This window comes from Choloepus didactylus, chromosome 2, assembly GCF_015220235.1.
Source record: "Choloepus didactylus isolate mChoDid1 chromosome 2, mChoDid1.pri, whole genome shotgun sequence".
In the NCBI taxonomy this organism is placed as follows: Eukaryota; Metazoa; Chordata; class Mammalia; order Pilosa; family Megalonychidae; genus Choloepus; species Choloepus didactylus.
Genome location: NC_051308.1, coordinates 150,590,393 through 150,613,527, shown reverse-complemented (window position 1 = coordinate 150,613,527; position 23,135 = coordinate 150,590,393). Strand labels below are relative to the sequence as shown.

Genomic DNA, 23,135 nt, shown 5'->3' with positions numbered 1-23,135 from the left:
TGTAAGTTTGTTCCTTTGACTGGGCCATATCTTCATTTTTCCTAGTATAGATTGTAGTTTTCTGTTGTCTAGGCATCTGATTTCCTTGGTTACCCCAATCAGATTTTCCCAGACCAGAACAGGTTCAGGTCTCAGAATGAGATTATATTCAGGGTGTGTCTTAGAAGAATGACAGACTTTCCTGTGAGGTCTCTAGTTGCTGTGCTTTTACTAACCTGCCCAGCAGGTGGCCCCTCTCAGCCTGTCACTCCTGACTGGTGTAATGAGATGTGGCCCCTTTAGTTTGTTTTGGCTATTTTCCCCCAGGCTCTTGGGTCTGGATCTGAAGGGAAAGCTGGGCCCCACATCCTTACTCTTAGGAAAGATCCCCCCCTAGGGAGTTATCATCTGCATTTGAATAGTCTCTCTTACTCTGTTTCTCCACCCCTGTCTGGGTCAGAGCACTGCGAGCTGAAACTGGCTGTGGCTCTCTCCTCTGAGCCCCTCAGGTTGAGAGAGACAAAAAGGGACAGAAAGCCCCCTTTTAGAGCCAGTACATGGCTCCCCAGTTTCACTCGTCGGTCAGAGGTAACACCTGGTCTTCTGGGCTCCCTCTCCCGGGATAGATGAGTCTTCTGGTTCTTTAAGGTCAGTCATCACTAAAAGCCTCTGTCTGCTTGTTGGGGGGGTTGTAGCTTGTATTCAGCAGTCCAAATTTGTTAATTAAAACCCCAGTTGGAGCTTGGTTGAACTATATTTGCTTGCTGGGAGCGTGCTGCTCTCTACCACAGCAAGGTTTTGCAGCTCAGCCTGCCATTGGGGTAAGGGGCTCCTGGCATGGGTCCACAGTTTTTACTCACAGATTTTATGCTGTGACCTCAGGCATTCCTCCCAATCCAGGTTGGTGTTTGATGTGTGGACAGTCCCCCAGCAGTTATTCCAAATTATTCACTAGTTGTTCCTGGTTGTATTAGTTGTTCCAGGGGACTAACTAAATTCTACTCCTCTCTATCCCATCATCCTTACCCTCTCTCCAGTATCTTCTTTAAAAAAAAAAAACAGTTTTATTTACATATCATACAACCCATTCTAAGTGTGCAATCAGTGGTTCCTGGTATAAACACATAGTTATGCATCTACCACCACAGTCTATATAGAGAACATTTCCATTTATTCCAAAAGAAAGAAAAAAATCCCATACCCTTTCCTTATATCCCCCTGATATTGACATTTAGCTTTGATATGGTACCTTTGTTACAATTAATTAAAGAAAATTACAATGTTATGGTTAACTATAGACTTTAGTTTGCATTAATTGTATTTTTCCCATATACCACCCATGTACACCTTGTAATAATGACATACATTTGTTCTAGTTCATGTAAAGACTTTTTATATTTGTACAATTAACCACCATCATCATCCATGCCAGGTTTTGCTGCGTTATACAGTCCATGTTTTTATCCTCCAGCTTTCCTTCTGGTGACATACAGTACCTAACCTTCCTCTTTCAATCATACTCACACTCAGCTTTGTTCATTATACTTACAGAATTGTGCTACCATCACACAGTATTGTGCTATCCAATTCTGAACCTTTACAATCAACCTTATTAAACATTCTGTACTCCTTAAGCATTAATATCCCAATCTCTACCCTCCTTCTATCTCCTGATAACCTATCCTCTCAGATTTAACTCTCAGAGTTTGCTCATTATAGTTAGTTCATATTAGGGAGAACAAAAAGAATTTTTCCTTTTGTAACTGGCTTATTTCACTCAACATAGTGACCTCAAAGTTTATCCATGTTGTTGCATTCATCATGACTTCATTCTGTCTGATAACTCTGTAATCCGTGTATGTATATCATGCAGTTTGTTTAGCCATTCATCAGTTGATGGACACTTGGGCTGTTTCCATCTATTGGCAATAGATGAATAATGTTGCTAGAAACATCAGTGTGCAAATGTCTGTTCATGTCTCTGCTTTCAGTTCTTTCGAGAAAATACCTAATAACAGGATTGCTGGATATGGCAATTCTATACCTAGCTTCCTGAGGAACCACCAAACTGAGTATCTTCTTAATATCTTTTATCTCTTTAGCTTTATTTTTCTTCATTTCCCTGAATTGATTTAGGAGATTCGTTTGAACTTCTTTGCTTGTTCAAAATTCTGTGTCTCCTTTGCGGTTTTGATTTGTTTCTTTGACTGGGCCATATCTTCCTGTTTCTTAGTATGGCCTGTAATTTTTTGCTGTTGTCTAGGAGTCTGATTATCTTGATATGTTTACTCTGAAGGTTAGTTTCTCTTCTTGCCTAGGGTTTTATTGTTGATTGACTTTGTGTTAAGGCTCTTCTTTGACACTTGGTTCAGCTTATTCTAGACCTTTAGAATAGCCTTTATATCTTTTTCATCTGATTCTTGACCTGGATATGGTACAATTTTTGAGCTGCATTATTTGTGCAATTGTTTCACACAGGGAGAAATCTTCCTTTCCTCTCTTCCTTCTTTAGGAATGTTGATCTGTTCTGTTTGTTTTTATTTGATTCTATAGTTTTCTTATACTTCTTTCATTGTCTCCAACTGCTTTTGCCTGGGGGGCAAATTCTTGGATGTAAATCACCCCAAAAAAGTGTTTCCCAGGTCAGTATTTCCCATCAGAACAGGGCTTGGGACCCATGAAGAAGGTATAGACCAGCTACAAAGTATCCTGGGGAGGAAACCAGGAAGGTAACCAAATGTCTCTTTGTTGGCTCCTTGAATCTGTGCTTTCCTGTCCTGCCCAGCAGATGGCGTTCTTCAGTAAACTGTTCCTTTAAGTCCTAAGAGGTACTGTGCCTTTAAGTCTCCACCTACTCTCTTCTTGCCAGCTGCTCTTGTCATCTGCAGCTGCTTTTGTCCATGTAGGTTGAAACCATGGCTCAGAGCCCAGGACCCAGAAATCTGAATTCATTAATCAATAGCCACAATCTGCTTAGCCATGCTTCTCCCACCCCCACCCCACCCCCAGCATTTTTGGGTAAGAGTATGGCAACTGATTTTTGACAAGGTGGCAAAAACCACCCGATTGGGAAAGAACAATCTCCAAAAAGTGATGCTTGGAAAACTGGATTTTCATTTGCAATAAAAAGGAGCATACCAACCTCACACCATATACAAAAGTCAACTCAGAATGGATCAATGACCTAAATATAAGAGCTAGAACTATCAAACTTCTGGAAGAAAACATAGGGAAGCATCTTCAGGACCTTGTGTTAGGCAGTGGTTTCTCAGACTTTACACCAAAAGCAAGAGCAACATAAGAAAAAAAATAGATAAATGGGACCTCTTCAAAATTTAAAACTTTTGTACCTCAAAAGACTTTATCATGAAAGTAAAACAACAACCTAACGATGGCAGAATATATTTGGAAACCACATATACGATAAAGGTTTAATATCTGGAATTCATAAAGAAGTCCTTCAACTTAGCAACAAAAGGACTATCAATCTAATTTTAAAATGGTTGAAAGACTTGAACAGACATCTCTCCAAAGAAGATATACAAATGGCCAGAAAGCACATGAATAGATGCTCCATCAACATCATTAGCCATCGGGGAAATGCAAATTAAAGCCACAATGAGATACCACTTCACTCCCATTAGAATGGCTGCTATTTTTAAAAAATGTAGAATAGTAAGTGTGGAGAAATAGGAAAACTCATTCATTGCTGGTGGCAATATAAAATAGTGCACCTACAGTGGAAGACAATTTGGTGGTTCCTCAGAAAGCTAAGTATAGATCTACCATATCATCTGGGAATCTTGCTGCTAGTTATATACCCAGAAGAACTGAAAACAAGGGCTCAAATGGATATTTTCACACCAATATTCATCACAGCATTATTCACAATTGCCAAAAGATGGAAGCAACCCAAATGTCCATCAACCAATGGATGGATAAATAAAATGTGGTATATACATACAATGGAATATTACTCGGCCATAGAAAGGAATGAAGCCCTGATGCATGTGACAACATGGATGAACCTTGAAGACATCATGTTGAGTGAAATAAGCCAAACACAAAAGGACAATATTGTGTGGTCTTACTGATTTGAAATAATTAGAATACGCAAACTCGTATCATCAGAATCTCAAATATAGGTTACCAGGGAATGGGGTGGGATGGGGAATGGGAAGTTAAGGCTTAAAATGTACAGGGTCCTTATTTTGAATGATGGAAATGTTTAGGTAATGGATGGTAGCGATGGTAGTACAACATTGTGAATGCTGTTAACAGCACTGAAATATATATCTGAATATGATTAAAAGGGGAAACGTTAGATTGTATATATGATAACAGAATAAAATTTTTTAAAAATCCATGGAGCTACACTATACAAACAGGGAACCCTAAGTTAAACCATGGAATTTAATTAATAGTACAATTATAAAAATGTTCCACATCAATGCAAGTTGTTGGTACTGGGGTGGTATATGGCAATTCTGTATTTTATGCATGATTGTTCTATAAACCCACAAATTCTCTAATAAAATTTTAAAAAAGAATTAACAGCATGTAGAAGGCATTCAAAACCATGAGAATGAATGAAAATAGAACACATATAGAACACGAAGAGAAAAAGATCAAAGACAGAATTCTAGGAAACAAAACCTTCTCAGTAAAAGTAGAAGAAATTCATAAGCTCAAAAGATAAGTAACCAAAGGTAGGAAAATGGCAGAAAAGAAGCCAAGGAAGATTTTTTTTTATTAAGATTTATTCACACACCATACAATCATCTGAAGTATATAATCCATTGATCACATTGCCATCATAGTTGTTCATTCATTACCCCAATCTTTTTTTTTAACATTTTCCTTGTACCAGAAAAAAGTGAAAGTAAGAATAAAAGGTTATGAGTAAAAACAGAACACCCAAAATGACCCCTCGCCCTATTTTTCCTTTAGTTTTTTTTTTTTTTCTTCTCCCATTTTTCTATCATCCATCCATCCACTGGATAAAGGGGAGTGTGATCCACATGGCTTTAACAAATCACATTGTCACCCCTTGTAAGCTCCATTGTTATACAATCATCTTCAAGATTCAAGGGTTCTGGGTTTTAGTTTGATAGTTTCAGGTATTTACTGCTAGCTATTCCAATTCATTAAAACCCAAAAAGAGTTATCTATATTGTGCGTACGAGTGCCCACCAGAGTGACCTCTCGGCTCCTTTTGGAATCTCTCAGCCACTGAAACTTTATTTCATTTCATTTTGCATCCCCCTTTTGGTTAAGAAGATGTTCTCCATCCCAGGATGCTGGGTCTAGATTCCTCTCTTGGAGTCATATTCCGCATTGCCAGGGAGATTTACACCCCTGGGTATCAGATCCCACGTAGAGGGGAGGGCAGTGATTTCACCTGCCAACTTGGCTTAGCTAGACAGAGAGGACCACATCTGAGCAACAAAGAGGCATTCAGCAGGAGACTCTTAGGCACAATTATAAGCAGGCCTAGCCTCTCCTTCAGGCAACAGGCTTCCCAAGGGCAAGTTCTGTGATAGATGTTTCAGCACATTAAACCGCCAGTCCTCAATGTTTGTGAGCACATCAGCAACCATCCAGGTGGGGAAGCCCTACACCTCTGCATTTTCCCCCAGCTCCTTATGGGGGCTCTGCATATTTTTTTCATTTTTTTTTTAATTAACTATTAACTATATCAAAAATTAAAAATTGCCAAGGAAGATTCTAAGGAAAAAAAAATCAGTAGTATCACCTGCTGCAAAGCAGAAAAGAAATAATGATAACAAGAAACAATGGGGAAAAAGACAGTTAGATGTTCTTTTTTCTTATTTTAAGAAAACACCTTATCTATGAAAATTCAGGCTTTTAATAATTAAGTTCAATCAGGGTCAATTTTTTGTACTACTTCAGATTTGATTTGTATGATGCCTGTGAGTAACATCATATTGTGTAAAGGGAAAGTTTGGGTGTCACTAGAGTGGCTGCTCTCCTACTGCAATTACCACGTTTTTCAGAACCAAAATGATTTGCATTTTAAGCATTGTGCCCAAGGGAAACTGCTAATGTAGATAATCTAAATAATATGTATAGAAATGTACTTTTTTGGAGTTTAATCTTAATGGAAATAAATTTTTGGTTAAACCTCAAATTTAAATGATGAAAAGTAATAAAGTTTTATGATGAAGTTTTCTTCTTATTGGCAAAATAGTTTGATAAAATGTTGGAGTACATGAAAGATTTAAGAAATTGAGAAATTTTAGGTGTTACCAGTTTTCTTCAAAATCCTCATCATCATCACACAAACTGGGAGACGTCAAATTTTTTCCTTATACTAAGTTGAAGTTTATAGTCACAAGGGATTAACAACCTTATCCTTATAACTTACCCTTTCTCCATCTCATTAAAATCTCCACTGAACTTGTATTGTTTTATTTAAAAAAAAAAAAAACCTATGCTGTAACATCAAAGTGAATTCACATGTCAAATAAAAAAGTAAATTAAGGAGATTGCCGGATAGTAGTTGAAATAAACAACTGGTAATATAAAGTAAAAATAATATGCCCTATAAGAAGAGGTAAGGAAGGCAGAATTACCCAATCTTTTTGGCAGATGCATATTTTTCAGAATAAGTATCATTCGAACTGGACATAGGAAAAAAATATGACTTATCTAGGATTGGAAGACATTCCAGGTAGAGGAAACATGAAGATATTTAGACAATTCATAGTTCAGTGTGATTAAGCTTTGGTTGAATAAACAGAATTGTGGAAAAATGAATTTCGAAAGGCAGACCAGGTTCAGATCATAATGAATCTTGAGATCTAGATTTAGAGACTTTGGGCATAATGATTTAGATAGTCCATAGGGAGCCAAAAAAGGGTTTTGAGCAAGGGGTGTGCTTCAACGTAATTACTCTGCCAATATTATGTAAGGTCAGTAGGAGGAATTGGGCCACAGAAACCAGAGGTAGAGGAGAATAATTAGGCTGTTGCCACAGTAGAAAAAATGAAGTAAGGTGATGGGAAGAAAGAAAAGGGGAAAGTCGAAAGAAATTACAAAGATAGAGCGCACAAGTCTGAAAACGATGAATATATGCTAGATTTTAATAAGGGTGGGGATATAAGCTTTAGTAGTTCAGAGGATATTGCTATGGTTGACAGACCTGGAACACAGATGAAGAACAGGTATCTAGGGAAAGATGATTTTTGTTTTTGTAGTGTTTGGAGGTGCTGGAAAGCCATTTATGTAAAAATGATTTTCAGGGAGTTGGTCTCAATATACTTCCTAGGCTTCCATAACACTTAACTCCAACTCTGAATGTTCTTTTACAGGTATCTCTTTTTCTGCCTACCTTCAAATATTGATACTATTCAGGGTTTCATCCTGAAGCCTTGCATCTTTATACTCGACTCCAGAACTTCCCAACAACTTTCCAAAGCACAGGCTTACAGGATCTTCTTAGCTCTCATAGCAATAGGCTTGTAACATCCTTCCCATTTACCCAGGTGTGCTATACTTTGATCATTTTCTACATGTCACAACATGTAAAAGGCTGGAAAGGAGTACTCTATCCATTCTTCCTGGATTCCATTCTACTTGGCTTCCATGACTTCTCATTTTTGCAACTCAAACTATTCAGGTCCCAAGCATGTTTATACAGATCTACTGAATGTCTTTACCTGAACATCATATAAGCATTTCAAACACAAAATACCAAAACTGTATTTATCTTAAAAATCCTCAAGTTTTCATCTTTCCCCTTTAATTCTTAAAATGATGCTACCATCTCATACCATCTTGGATTCAACAAATTGAAAGTGCTTTTAGAATTTACTCCATTTGCCGTTAATACTCTTTCTACTTCCTAAATGTTTCTTGCCTTAAACAGATAGAGGATGTAGTTTAGTAATTATAGATTTTCTCCCTATTTTTCCATTCCTTCTTGAACTGAAGAAACATGGGTACTTGGACTATATAGGGGCATAAAAATTTAAAATTTGTTCTTCTATTCATGCATCCTTTGACAGTGTTTTGTCTCATTCTCCTACTCATTCCCCTACTCATTCCCTCCCATTCTGGTATTCCTTGCTTTCTTCTTCTAGCCTCAACTTCTGCTCATGTTATCTAGCTAGAGAATCAATCAAGGAATTGATCATAATTGAGCGATAGTGTAGCCTTGTGTTAGATGGAGTTCTAGATGGGTGGCAGAAGCTTAAATGTAAGTTCCTACAATATATACGTGGCCAGTATTTTGTGAGCTTGAGGAGCCAATGAAAGAGCAACTCAGTAAATACTTGATTTGTCCCCTCTGTCCTTTTCCCACTAGTTAGGACATGTAGACAAGGATTAGAGAGAATTGAAGCAGAAATGGCCCAATTAAGTTTAGTGCATCAGGGTGCTCTTTGTTGCAAATGACAGAAAACTTAGCGCAAACTGGTTAAAACAATAAGAAATTTTGTTGGCATACATAACCCGTAGTCCAAATTAAGTCAGTTATTTAGGTGTGGTTTGATTAGGGCTCAAACTCTGTTGCTGTAGTTTTCTTCTCCCATAATAAAAGATGAAATATTTGATGAAAACTTAAGAACTAAAGGGATTGTGTAGCTTATTCTCTTCATCACAACTACTCAAACAAACGTTCTGCAGTCTCACCCCTTTCCTCTGTATCTACTGTCAGTGTCTAGCATCTTAGTTTTTCTGTCCTCTGGGTGTTCCTTGTTCTCAAATTGGCCACCCAGGCAGCATCTTTCCCTGGAAGTCCATATTGGCTTACACATGTTCTTTCCTAAATGAGTTTACTGGTGGGGAAAGGATTTCCACAATTGGTTGGGGCTTATCAAGAATGCACCCCTGGAGCTGAGCTCAGTCTACAAACTGGAGAGCTACTGTTCCATGGGGACAGTAAAATGGATTTGGTGAGGGAACCACCATGTCTGTTATTATTCATGCTGACAAAAAAACCAGAGGATCAAATTTCAGATGAGAAATGTTTATTTTACTATAATAAGTCCCCAAATAAGAATATTCCAAAGTTAAGAACATCCAGGAATTGGTTACTTTGTTTTCATAGTTTCTACCTAGAAGGAAAAGAAATCAAATTCTGGATAAGGATGATGAAATATCTTGATTATGCTCTTCTAAAAATGTTTACATCTAGGTGATTCTAAGCAACACTTGAATGGCCTAACTGGGATGCATCAGTCTGGTGAAACTGACACAGATGTGTTAGAATCTGAATGTCAGGGTCCTGTGCAGAAGGTAAGAGTAATATTATTTGTCTCATGAATTTCTTCTTATGAATCTTGAAGGGACTTTAAATTGAGTATCAATCACCTATACATTCTTTCCCCTTCTCCTCCAAATTAAGTCTCTGCAAAAATTCATCTGATCACAATAAAGACAAATTTCCATATTGTCTTCTTCTGAAACATGTAAAATGCCATATTATTAAATCATGTTGTCATTTATATAAGGTGGCTAATTAGACCAAAACTATTCTATGTTAAGGAAGTTAGGAAAATGTTCTGAAAACTCATTCATATAATGAAGTGACACAAAATATATTTTAGCCTAATTGAATGAGATTTTGAATTTCAAAAGCTATTTTTTGCCTATTTAATTAAAAAAAATTTACCTGTGAGCAACGCCCTTCTCACCCCCTACCATTAGTTCTCATTCTTGGCTTTTATTACAGATTCTGTAATACTATTATTTGCCAGCTATCCTAATTTGAAAGCATGTCATAAAATTACCATTTAGAACTTGTTGGAGGAGATTTCTGAAAGGAGTCTTAGTTGTACTTAATCTCAGATCTCAAGTGATAATTCTTTCAACAAATATTCTAGATGTTTGGGATACATTAGATATATCAGGTACTGTTCTAGGTGTTTGAGTTTAATTGTCAGAAATTGAGTTTGATGGTGATATCAACATATCCTCTCCCTCCATTTTTTCTTTTTCTCTGTTTTTTTCCTTACAAGTACTTCAGAGGTCAAATGTATTGACATTATCATTTGAGCATTCTTAGGAAATCTAGCATTCCACCACAAGGGGTATATTCCTTTGACCCTGGAGCTTTATTAGTACGTTTGATTTTCTTATGTGCTACTGCTCTATCAGTAATTATTAACATTAGAGATTATGCTTAATTGGGGTGTTTTGTTGAAAATCAACTTTAATTTTGTGTTTTTGGTCTTGGTGTTTTTTGTTTTTTTTTTTTTCCTTTACTTGAACAACCGAAGTATCATCCATACCCTTCAGGATAGGAAGATTAGTGTTGTTCAAGTACACACAGTTCCTAGCACACAGTAGGAACTGAAATGTTGGACTGAAAGCTTTAGAAGGACTAGGATTGTGTAACTTCTTCTCTTCACAACAAATGGACAAGCAAACTATTTCCATTCTGAACATCATTTCCCACTCTTGCCACCTCGTTATTAGCCATGTTACCACTTTTTGAAAGGATGATTTTTGCTGCTGGAAGAGATCTTTGAGAACTAGTCTTTATATGAATAAACTGGCCCAGGTAGTTCAAGCATCTTGCCTAAATAAGAGTTGCACTTAAAACAAAAGACTTCAACAAACTCTCTCAACTTCTCATCTCTCTATTCAGAACCTCTAGCTATCCATTCTTGTTTTCTTCTGCCTCCAGAAAAGGTTTCCCTCTTTGGCAAAACTAACTTATCTGTATCTGTTCTTAATTTTCTTTTAATTCAGCAGATTTATTGAGTAGCTCTTCTGTCATTTTCATAGCCTCTATTATCTCTTTCTGTCTTATTTTCCTACTACATGTTTGCACCTTAAGCCAGCGTTTCTCAACCATGGCACTGTTGACTTTCTGAGCCAATAAGCCTTAGTTAACTGGAAACAGTCCTGTGCATTGTATGATGCTTAGCAAGAACTTAGTGTAACCTGTACCGACTAAATTCCATTAGCACCCTTTCCCTCACTTCTGTGTGATAACAAAAATATTTCCAGTCATTTCCACACATCCCCAGGGTGGGAGGGAGCAAAATCACTACCAGTTGAGAAGCACCCCATTACTTTTACCTAGGCTCTATCCATGTAATTTGCCCTTTCAAAGGAAATAACGACCTCCAAAATCGACACATCCTTCCCAAAGTCTTGAATAGATAAGAAACTAAGGAACTTCTTCCACATCTGTCTCTGACTGGATATCCACTATGGTGCTTTCAGTTATAGTCCCTATGCAAATGATTCAAATACATACTTCTAAACTGAACTTCTTTTAAGTTTTAATTGTTTTTGACATCTCCTTAGCCCACTACAGCTAAGGAGTTTTGAAATTCTTTCACTCTGCTTCTAAAGATGTCTCCTTTTCCATTCCCACTACATAAACCAGGCCTTGTTGCCTTTAAATCTGAGCTGTTTTAACACTCATAACTGGTCAGACTTGAGACCCACCTTATTCTAATCCATTCCACTTTTTTTTTTTAATCTTCATTTTATTGAGATATATTCATATACCACGCAGTCATACAAAACAAATCGTACTTTTGATTGTTCACAGTACCATTACATAGTTGTACATTCGTCACCCAAATCAATCCCTGACACCTTCATTAGCACACACACAAGAATAACAAGAATAATAATTAGAGTGAAAAAGAGCAATTGAAGTAAAAAAGAACACTGGGTACCTTTGTCTGTTTGTTTCCTTCCCCTATTTTTCTACTCATCCATCCGTAAACTAGACAAAGTGGAGTGTGGTCCTTATGGCTTTCCCAATCCCCTTGTCACCCCTCATAAGCTACATTTTTATACAACTGTCTTCGAGATTCATGGGTTCTGGGTTGTAGTTTGATAGTTTCAGGTATCCACCACCAGCTACCCCAATTCTTTAGAACCTAAAAAGGGTTGTCTAAAGTGTGCGTAAGAGTGCCCACCAGAGTGACCTCTCGGCTCCTTTTGGATTCTCTCTGCCACTGAAGCTTATTTCATTTCCTTTCACATCCCCCTTTTGGTCAAGAAGATGTTCTCCGTCCCACGATGCCAGGTCTACATTCCTCCCCGGGAGTCATATTCCACGTTGCCAGGGAGATTCACTCCCCTGGGTGTCTGATCCCACGTAGTGGGGAGGGCAGTGATTTCACCTTTCAAGTTGGCTTAGCTAGAGAGAGAGGGCCACATCTGAGCAACAAAGAGGCATTCGGGAGGAGGCTCTTAGGCACAACCATAGGGAGGCCTAGCCTCTCCTTTGCAGCAACCGTCTTCCCAAGGGTAAAACCTGTGGTAGAGGGCCCAACCCATCAAACCACCAGTCCCCTATGTCTGTGGTCATGTTAGCAACCATGGAGGTGGGGTAGGCGAATACCCCTGCATTCTCCACAGGTTCCTCAAGGGGGCACTACATTTTTTTTTCCTTGTTTTTTTTTTTTTTTTTTTTTAACTTTCCCTTCTTTTTTAAATCAACTGTATGAAAAAAAAGTTAAAAAGAAAACAAACATACAATAAAAGAACATTTCAAAGAGACCATAACAAGGGAGTAAGAAAAAGACAACTAACCTAAGATAACTGCTTAACTTCCAACATGTTCCTACTTTACCCTAAGAAAGTTACCTAATATAGCAACATTTCTGTGAACTTGCTCCTACTATATCCATCAGAAATTAACAGACCATAGTCATTCCTGGGCATCCCCAGAACGTTAAATAGCTTATCTGTTCTTCTTGGATTATTGTTCCCCCTTCCTTAATTGCTCTCTATTGCTAGTTCCCCTACATTCTACATTATAAGCCATTTGTTTTACATTTTTCAAAGTTCACATTAGTGGTAGCATATAATATTTCTCTTTTTGTGCCTGGCTTATTTCGCTTAGCATTATGTCCTCAGGGTTCATCCATGTTGTCTTATGTTTCACGAGATCATTCCTTCTTACTGCCACGTAGTATTCCATCATGTGTATATACCACATTTTATTTATCCACTCATCTGTTGAAGGACATTTGGGTTCTTTCCATCTTTTGGCAATTGTGAATAATGCTGCTATGAACATTGGCGTGCAGATATCTGTTCGTGTCACTGCTTTCCGATCTTCCAGGTATATACCGAGAAGTGCAATCGCTGGATCGAATGGTAACTCTATATCTAGTTTTCTAAGGAACTGCCAGACTGACTTCCAGAGTGGCTGAACCATTATACAGTCCCACCAACAATGAATAAGAGTTCCAATTTCTCCACATCCCCTCCAGCATTTGTAGTTTCCTGTTTGTTTAATGGCAGCCATTCTAACCGGTGTTAGATGGTATCTCATTGTGGTCTTAATTTGCATCTCTCTAATAGCTAGTGAAGCTGAACATTTTTTCATGTGTTTCTTGGCCATTTGTATTTCCTCTTCAGAGAACTGTCTTTTCATATCTTTTGCCCATTTTATAATTGGGCCGACTGGACTATTGTCATTGAGTTGTAGGATTTCTTTGTATATGCAAGATATCAGTCTTTTGTCAGATACATGGTTTCCAAAAATTTTTTCCCATTGAGTTGGCTGCCTCTTTACCTTTTTGAGAAATTCCTTTGAGGTGCAGAAACTTCTAAGCTTGAGGAGTTCCCATTTATCTATTTTCTCTTTTGTTGCTTGTGCTTTGGGTGTAAAGTCTAGGAAGTGGCCTCCTAATACAAGGTCTTGAAGATGTTTTCCTACATTATCTTCTAGGAGTTTTATGGTACTTTCTTTTATATTGAGATCTTTGGTCCATTTTGAGTTAATTTTTGTGTAGGGGGTGAGGTAGGGGTCCTCTTTCATTCTTTTGGATATGGATATCCAACTCTCCCAGCCCCATTTGTTGAAAAGACCATTATGGCTCAGTTCGGTGACTTTGGGGGCCTTATCAAAGATCAGTCGGCCATAGATCTGAGGGTCTATCTCTGAATTCTCAATTCGATTCCATTGATCTATATGTCTATCTTTGTGCCAGTACCATGCTGTTTTGGCAACTGTGGCTTTATAATAAGCTTCAAAGTCAGGGAGTGTAAGTCCTCCCACTTCGTTTTTCTTTTTTAGAGTGTCTTTAGCAATTCGAGGCATCTTCCCTTTCCAAATAAATTTGATAAATAGCTTTTCCAAGTCTGCAAAGTAGGTTGTTGGAATTTTGATTGGGATTGCATTGAATCTGTAGATGAGTTTGGGTAGAATTGACATCTTAATGACATTTAGTCTTCCTATCCATGAACATGGAATATTTTTCCATCTTTTAAGGTCCCCTTCTATTTCTTTTAGTAGAGTTAAGTAGTTTTCTTTGTATAGGTCTTTTACATCTTTGGTTAAGTTTATTCCTAGGTACTTGATTTTTTTAGTTTCTATTGAAAATGGTATCTTTTTCTTGAGTGTCTCTTCAGTTTGTTCATTTCTAGCATATAGAAACATTACTGACTTATGTGCATTAACCTTGTATCCCGCTACTTTGCTAAATTTGTTTATTAGCTCTAATAGCTGTATCGTCGATTTCTCAGGGTTTTCTAGATATAAGATCATATCATCTGCAAACAATGACAGTTTTACTTCTTCTTTTCCAATTTGGATGCCTTTTATTTCTTTGTCTTGCCGGATTGCCCTGGCTAGCACTTCCAGCACAATGTTGAATAACAGTGGTGACAGCGGGCATCCTTGTCTTGTTCCTGATCTTAGAGGGAAGGCTTTCAGTCTCTCACCATTGAGTACTATGCTGGCTGTGGGTTTTTCATATATGCTCTTTATCATATTGAGGAAGTTTCCTTCAATTCCTACCTTTTGAAGTGTTTTTATCAAAAAGGGATGTTGGATTTTGTTAAATGCTTTTTCAGCATCTATTGAGATGATCAATTGATTTTTCCCTTTTGACTTGTTAATGTGTTGTAATACATTGATTGATTTTCTTATGTTGAACCATCCTTGCATGCCTGGAATAAACCCCACTTGGTCATGGTGTATGATTTTTTTAATGTGTCTTTGGATTCGATTTGCAAGTATTTTGTTGAGGATTTTTGCATCTATATTCATTAGGGAGATTGGGCGGTAGTTTTCCTTTTTTGTAACATCTTTGCCTGGTTTTGGTATTAGATTGATGTTAGCTTCATAAAATGAGTTAGGTAGTGTTCCATTTTCTTCAATGTTTTGAAAGAGTTTGAGTAAGATTGGTGTCAGTTCTTTCTGGAAAGTTTGGTAGAATTCCCCTGTGAAGCCATCTGGCCCTGGGCATTTATTTGTGGGAAGATTTTTGATGACTGATTGGATCTCTTTGCTTGTGATGGGTTGGTTGAGGTCTTCTATTTCTTCTCTGGTCAGTCTAGGTTGTTCATATGTTTCCAGGAAATTGTCCATTTCCTCTACATTATCCAGTTTGTTGCCATACAGTTGTTCATAGTATCCTTTTATAATTTTTTTAATTTCTTCAGGATCTGCAGTTATGTCACCTTTTTCATTCATTATTTTGTTTATATGGGTCTTCTCTCTTTTTGATTTTGTCAGTCTAGCTAGGGGCTTGTCAATCTTGTTGATCTTCTCAAAGAACCAACTTTTGGTGATATTTATCCTCTCTATTGTTTTTTTGTTCTCTATGTCATTTATTTCTGCTCTAATCCCTGTTATTTCTTTTCTTGTACTTGGTTTAGGATTGGTTTGCTGTTCATTTTCTAGCTTCTTCAGTTGATCCATTAGTTCTTTGATTTTGGCTCTTTCTTCCTTTTTAATATATGCGTTTAGTGCCATAAATTTCCCCCTTAGCACTGCTTTTGCTGCATCCCATAGGTTTTGGTATGTTGTGTTCTCATTTTCATTCGTCTCTATATATTTAGCAATTTCTCTTGCTATTTCTTCTTTAACCCACTGATTGTTTAGGAGTGTGTTGTTTAACCTCCAGATATTTGTGAATTTTCTAAGTCTCTGATGGTTATTGACTTCTAATTGTATTCCATTGTGGTCAGAGAATGTGCTTTGAATAATTTCAATCTTTTTAAATTTATTGAGGCTTGTTTTATGTCCCAGCATATGATCTATTCTGGAGAAAGTTCCGTGAGCACTAGAAAAGTATGTGTATCCTGGTGATTTGGGATGTAATGTCCTGTATATGTCTGTTAAATCTAATTCATTTATCAGATTGTTTCGGTTTTCAATTTCCTTATTGGTCTTCTGTCTGGTTGATCTATCTATAGGAGAGAGTGATGTGTTGAGGTCTCCCACAATTATTGTGGAAACATCAGTTGCTTCCTTTAGTTTTGCCAGTGTTTCTCTCATGTATTTTGTGGCACCTTGGTTGGGTGCATAGACATTTACGATTGTTATTTCTTCTTGCTGAATTGTCCCTTTTATTAGTACGTAGTGGCCTTCTTTGTCTCTCAAAACATCCCTGCATTTGAAGTCTATTTTATCTGAGATTAATATTGCTACACCTGCTTTCTTTTGGCTGTAGCTTGCATGAAATATTTTTTTCCATCCTTTCACTTTCAGTTTCTTTGTGTCCCTGTGTCTAAGATGAGTCTCTTGTATGCAACATATTGATGGTTCATTTTTTTTGATCCATTCTGCGAATCTATATCTTTTAATTGGGGAGTTTAATCCATTTACATTCAACGTTATAACCATGAAGGCATTTCGTGAATCAGCCATCTTATCCTTTGGTTTATGTTTGTCATATTTTTCCCCTCTGTCTATTAATATCCTTTATTGTACCCATACCAAATCTCTTTAGTACTGAACCTTTCTCCAAGTCTCTCTGTCCTTTCTTTGTTTCTCTGTCTGTAGGGCTCCCTTGAGTATCTCCAGTAGGGCAGGTCTCTTGTTAGCAAATTCTCTCAGCATTTGTTTGTCTGTGAAAAATTTAAGCTCTCCCTCAAATTTGAAGGAGAGCTTTGCTGGATAAAGTATTCTTGGCTGGAAATTTTTCTCACTCAGAATTTTAAATATATCGTGCCACTGCCTTCTTGCCTCCATGGTGGCTGCTGAGTAGTCACTACTTAGTCTTATGCTGTTTCCTTTGTATGTGGTGAATTGCTTTTCTCTTGCTGCTTTCAGAACTTGCTCCTTCTCTTCTGTGTTTGATAGTGTGATCAGTATATGTCTCAGAGTGAGTTTATTTGGATTTATTCTATTTGGAGTTCACTGGGCATTTATGATTTGTGTATTTATGTTGTTTAGAAGATTTGGGAAGTTTTCCCCAACAATTTCTTTGAATACTCTTCCTAGACCTTTACCCTTTTCTTCCCCTTCTGGGACACCAATGAGTCTTATATTCGGACGTTTCATATTATCTATCATATCCCTGAGGTCCATTTCGAGTTTTTCAATTTTTTTCCCCATTCTTTCTTTTATGCTTTCATTTTCCATTCTGTCATCTTCCAGGTCACTGATTCGTTGTTCAACTTCCTCTAGTCTTGTACTGTGAGTGTCCAGAATCTTTTTAATTTGGTCAACAGTTTCTTTAATTTCCATAAGATCATCCATTTTTTTATTTAGTCTTGCAATGTCTTCTTTATGCTCTTCTAGGGTCTTCTTGATTTCCTTTATCTCCCGTACTATGGTCTCATTGTTCATCTTTAGTTCTTTGAGTAGCTGCTCTAGGTGCTGTGTGTCTTCTGGTCTTTTGATTTGGGTGCTTGGGCTTGGGTTATCCATATCGTCTGGTTTTTTCATATGCTTTATAATTTTCTGTTGTTTTTGGCCTCATGCATTTGCTGAACTTGATAGGGTTCTTTTAGGATTTGTAGACCAATTGAAGTCCTTATCTCTAATTTATCAGATCTACAGCTTCATGGAGTACACTTTCTCTAACTAACCAGCAGGTGGCGTCCACGAGCCACCTGTTCTCCACAAGCCAGTTCTCCCCTGCTTAGCCTTTTTGGTGAGTGGGGGAGTGAGTCTTGTGGGGTCCAATTGGTGTACCAAGCTTGCGTGTGTAGTTGGTGTTGCCTGCCCTGTATATGGGGCGTATTTCTGGGCAGTCAGGGAAGGGGGGGGGTGGCTCTAACAATCAAATCTCCCTGGTGATCCTAGAGTTTTAAAGCTGCTGCAATAGTCTAATCCTTGAGTTCAGTCCTGCCACAGTTTGTCTCTGCCACTGACCCACAAGTCCTTGGTATTGGCGTATGGCTCCTGAGACTTGCAAGTGGGCCCCTCTTCCAGGCCGTGCACCCTGGGTCCTCTGTTGAGGGATGACTGTGCTATGTCACAGGTGAGTGCCGTCCCCCCAGGGCAGTTCTGGGCTGCTGGGCTGTGTAGGGAGGCTCCCAGTCTGCTGAGATGATGGCTGAATGGGGCTTTGTTAATTCACACTGCTCTACCTTCCCAACTCTGGGACAATCAGCTGAGGTTGCAGGGAAGGCTAATGTCCACGCCCAGTTTTGTGGTGTGTGCCTGTTATTTGAAGCACTTCCGTCACACTGGGTTGTCTGGGACAGTTCTGGGCTATGGGGCTGGCGATGGGCAGGAGTGTTTCCTGTCTACCAGGATGATGGCTGTGGGTGGACACCCCCCTTTTTTTGGGAAGTTGTGGTGTTTAGTGAATTTTCTCAGCCACTGGATTATTGCGTTTTGTCTCAGAGCTCTCCTAGTTCTGCTCTTGACTTGACCTGCCCAAATAGCAAGTCTTTGAAGCTTTCTGTATTGGGCTTCTTAGAGTAATTGTTTTAGAAAAAGAAAGAAGGATTAAAAAAAAACAAAAACAAACAAACAAACAAAAAAAAAAACGGGCCCTCCTCAGAGATCTAATGGGTTATTGAAATGCTAAGAGACAAAGCAACCAGGGCCATTAAGGAAAGGTCCACAGGGCAGAGAGATCAGCTTTTCTTCAGGATTTGCATATGCGCCTCAGGGCCCTTCCCCTTTCTATGCTCACCAGAACTCCAAAAATCCTCAGCTTTTATTTTGGAGTTTTTCGTGTTGTTTTTTTTCTATGCCTGTCTCCTCTCTGCTGGGCTGGCTGCTCTCAGAGTCTCTGGTGTCTGGTCTCAGTCTATCTATGGTTGGAGTTTGAATCAGTAGAATGAGTTTCCAATAAGGGCTGCCACTGCAGTTCTCCCTTCTCCTTCCCGGAGCTGACAGCCCCTCCTCCCCCGGGACTGAGCCTGGCAGGGAGGGTCACGGGTCCCCTGGCCGCAAAAACTTACAGATTTCTCTGATCTCAGCAGTTCCACGTTTTCATGAGTGTTGTATGAAGTATGCCCAAAATCAGATTGCTCTGTGGTGTCCAGTCCACGCAGTTCCTGGCTTTCTACCTACTTTCCTGGAGGAGTAACTAAAACATACAGCTCACCAGTCTGCCATCTTGCCCCGCCTCCAATCCATTCCACTTTTAACATTCTTGGATTAGTCCTTTTATGCTGCTGTGATCATATTACTCATCTGTATGAACCCATCAGTGGTTTCTAACTTCTGCTTCCAGAAAGAAGACTAAACACAAATACATTGTGACCCCAATCTATTTGAATCTTAGCCGTATGTCTGTCTGGTAACTCATTGACACTGAACTACTTACTCACTTCTCTCCAGATGCACTTTATAGTACCTCTATATTCTTTCTTTCATGAGGAATGCTTCCCATCCTCATCTCTACCTGTCTGTCAGAAATCTTCTCATCAATTTCAGTGATATCTGGAAAACTTTCTTAAATTCTCTCTTTCTGTGCTCTAAAACCATTTGAAATTTTATTTTGTTTTAAGGTCTGGCAAATTTCATTGCAACAAAATTGAATTTTCGGGACACACAGTCAGCGATGAGGGTTTCACCTTTCCTTTATTCCCTAATAAGTATACTACCAAATGTTACCTTTCCAGTTTCAAATCTCTCTGTGAGAATTTTAAACTGACTGAGTGGTCAAATGAGTTCTGGAACTAGTATTTAACCTATTCCATACATAGGGACAAAACAGAGATTTTATTGTCTATTTGTGAGGAAAACTTTACAAGCACAAGTCGGTGGCCATTGGTGAAGATTTTTGTGTGTATAATTGGGGGAGAAGGGAAAGGATGTTCTGGCTCCATTTATTGTTTCAGGATAGAAATTAACAGGCCATGGATATATCCAATCTTAGATTTTCTTTTTCTTCAAATGGGGCCCTAGACAAGTTTTTCCTTAATGTTTTATGGAAATATATCAAAATAGCAATCAGGCATTTTTATTAAGAATACAGTTATCAAAAATAAATTTTAATAGAGGCTGTTTGGTCGTTGAATAATAAATCCTCTTTATTTATCAGCTAGGAATGGTAACTCCTAGATGGGCCATCTAGACTTGTGATATCCAATATGGTAGCTACTAACCATGTGTGGCTATTGAGCCCATGAAATGCAGCTAGTACAATTGAGGAACTAAATAACTAAATTTATTTATTTTGAATTAATTTAAATTTAAAAACTGATACTTGATTCAGTTATTGTAAAACTGAAGTGTGTTTGGAGTGTCTTGATTATATGCATCTACCTTTTCAACTGTAAATTTTATGGAATCCAAGTACAGGTCAATTACTTCTAATCCAAATTTGCATCTGAATTGAGATGTGCTATAAGTATAAAATATATACCAGATTTGGAAAACTTAGTATGAAAGAAATACAAAATATCTTAAATCTTTTATATTGGTTGCATGTTGGAATAATAATGCTTAGGGTATATTAGGTTAAATAAGGTACATAAAATTAATTTTATCTGTTTCTTCTTACTTTTTAATGTGACTGCTAGAAAAATTTAAATCACCTGTATATTTCTTTGTTTGAATCACAGTGATGTAGACCATGGCATATCTTGATTAAAAATAGTGGTCAAAAACAGATAATTTTCTTTTCTTTCCATAGAAAGGAAAGACATAGCCAATCAGGGGGTTTAAACAAATCCTGTGCCATTCTTAATGGCATAATCTTATTTTGCCTCTTAATAATCATTTGTATATTTGCTTTATTTTCACTAGAGATCACAGGGGTCTTAATTACACTGAGAGGTGTTTATTTTTATATTCCCTGCAGATTGTCATGCAATTAATATATATATATCAAATTTAAATAATTGGAGCGCATGCTATTTTAATGTGGTCTTAGATAAATAATTGAGTTTAGATTATATGTTATATTTTCATATTGTTTTTTCTGACTTTAGTAACTTTTTAATGTAAGTTTAGTAAAAGTACATGAGGGCGCTTGGAATCTTAATCTATTACCGTATAAAAAAATATTGTCTTCCAAAATTTGTTGGCATCTGTAAATGTTGACTGAGTCAAACATTTCGTTTAGGATATAAAGATCAAGAATGCAGACTCTTGGAAAAGTTTAGGCAAACCAGTCAAAACATCAGGTATACTGAAATCCTCAGATGAGCTCTTCAACCAATTTAGAAAAGCAGCGATTGAAAAAGAAGTAAAAGCACGAACACAGGAACTAATTCGAAAACATCTGGAACAAAATACAAAGGAGCTGAAAGTATCCCAAGAAAATCAGAGGTCTGTAATTTACTGAATTAAAAGAAGCCTTGGGAGATATAGCTATGCATTTTAAATATATTAAATTTCAAATTTGTTAAATGACTATGAGTACACAGAGCAATTATAATTGCAAAAAGTAAATTTCTATTGGTAGTTTTTCTAATTAGTAGCATTAACTTTGAAGAGTAGAGAAGTAAGTGTCTTAAGGACACCATTAGTAGTTTTTCTAAATCTTTTTGTTTTTTAGTATAGATTGCCCTGTGTAAAATTTGACACATCAAAAATGAAGCATAAAAATAATGTCGAAGCATATGTCAGTGGTTATCTAGATCATCTCCTGTTTGTTATTTAGTGGCATATCTTTGTAATAAAAAATTTTAGGGAACTTATAAACTATGCTCTGTTTCTTTAAGGGACCTTGGTAATGACTTTGCTCTAGAATCTTTTTCAAGTGAAATGCAAAACAAGTGCCTTGGAGAAGAGCAGAAAGATAGTCAGCAGTCTTTGGAAGCTCAAGATAACTGCAAACTCTGGCTTCTCAAAGAACGTAATTTAGCAAGAGAGAGAGAACAAGAGCGGAGGAGGAGAGAAGCAGTAAGTGAATTTTAGTTTATTAAATTTATCTAATGGGAAAAACTTAACTTTTATATGTGTAAAACTTAACTTTTATATGTGTAAAGATGCATTCAGGGTAGTATTTCAGTGACAGTGGAGTTAACTCTAGTGAAGATCAAGTTCTAAAATCAGGGTCTAAAGTGAAAATTCCCTACAGTCAAAAGAGGCAAGCATAGTGTAAGTAGAGTATTGACCCTGGAGCTACTAGACTGCCTGGGTTCAAATTCTGGTTCTGCCACAAACTAGATTTATGGGCCTTGGTTGATTTATTTATCCTCTTGTGCCTCAATTTTCTTATCTTTATAGTGGGAATAACAATACCTCTCTATTATAAAGATGAAATTAATTAATTAACATGTATTAAGGAGTTAGGGAAATGTCTGGCATATAGATAAATGATTTGTCACTTACTGTTATTACTCTTGAAAAAGATAATCCTCAAACCACCTATCAATTTTGGAAAAAGATCCTGCTATCTGTTTCAGGTCTGTGTTTCTGTGGTTGGCCACAAGATTAAGAAGTTGACTTGTATTTGTTTAGTGGTCCTAATAGAATATCATATTTTAGAAACTAGATTCATGCTTAGTGCCAAGCACATATTTTTGTAATAATGATAAATACATGTACATTGCTATTCCACAATAAATGGAAATATTTAAAATTTGGCAGTAAGTTAAAGATAGGAAGTCCTTTTCAGTAAAAAGTATTTACTGTCTTACAGAATTTTACTTATTAATAAGTAAAATTGGTTCTTGAAAACAGTTGTCCTAGTGGATAAAGAATATAATAGGGACATTTATTTCATGCTGCTCATGTTTAATATTCTATTCATTTATTTCCTGGAGAATAATTATCTCTTACTAGGAGTACTGAAAATAATGAACCATATTAATATGTGTATTAAGGATTTCAATTAAATAAACACTAGTAACATACCAGGCATTGTGAAATATTTCATGAGGGGGATCTTTATTCTTGGAAATAGCAGTAGGTGACTTTAAGTACAGAAATCTGGTTGCAGTCAGGGAAGAGTGGTAATGATTAAATTTATCTATGCTATTAAAATATTTTTGCATCAGATATACAGCTCCTTTGTGACTCTTCCTCTCTTTAGAGATAGCATCAGCTTTCTTTCTTTCTC

At 37.3% G+C, this 23,135-nt stretch overlaps 1 protein-coding gene across 1 annotated transcript in view; it reads left to right on the top strand.

The window, feature by feature from the left end:
- BRDT (bromodomain testis associated) overlaps window positions 1-23,135 on the top strand; it is a 78,054-nt gene that overhangs the window by 32,680 nt on the left and 22,239 nt on the right. Inside the window, exons 14-16 of the mRNA XM_037815845.1 lie at window positions 9,140-9,240; window positions 21,192-21,397; window positions 21,793-21,973. Coding sequence (XP_037671773.1) covers window positions 9,140-9,240; window positions 21,192-21,397; window positions 21,793-21,973 — 488 coding nt within the window. The remainder of the gene's footprint in view (window positions 1-9,139; window positions 9,241-21,191; window positions 21,398-21,792; window positions 21,974-23,135) is intronic.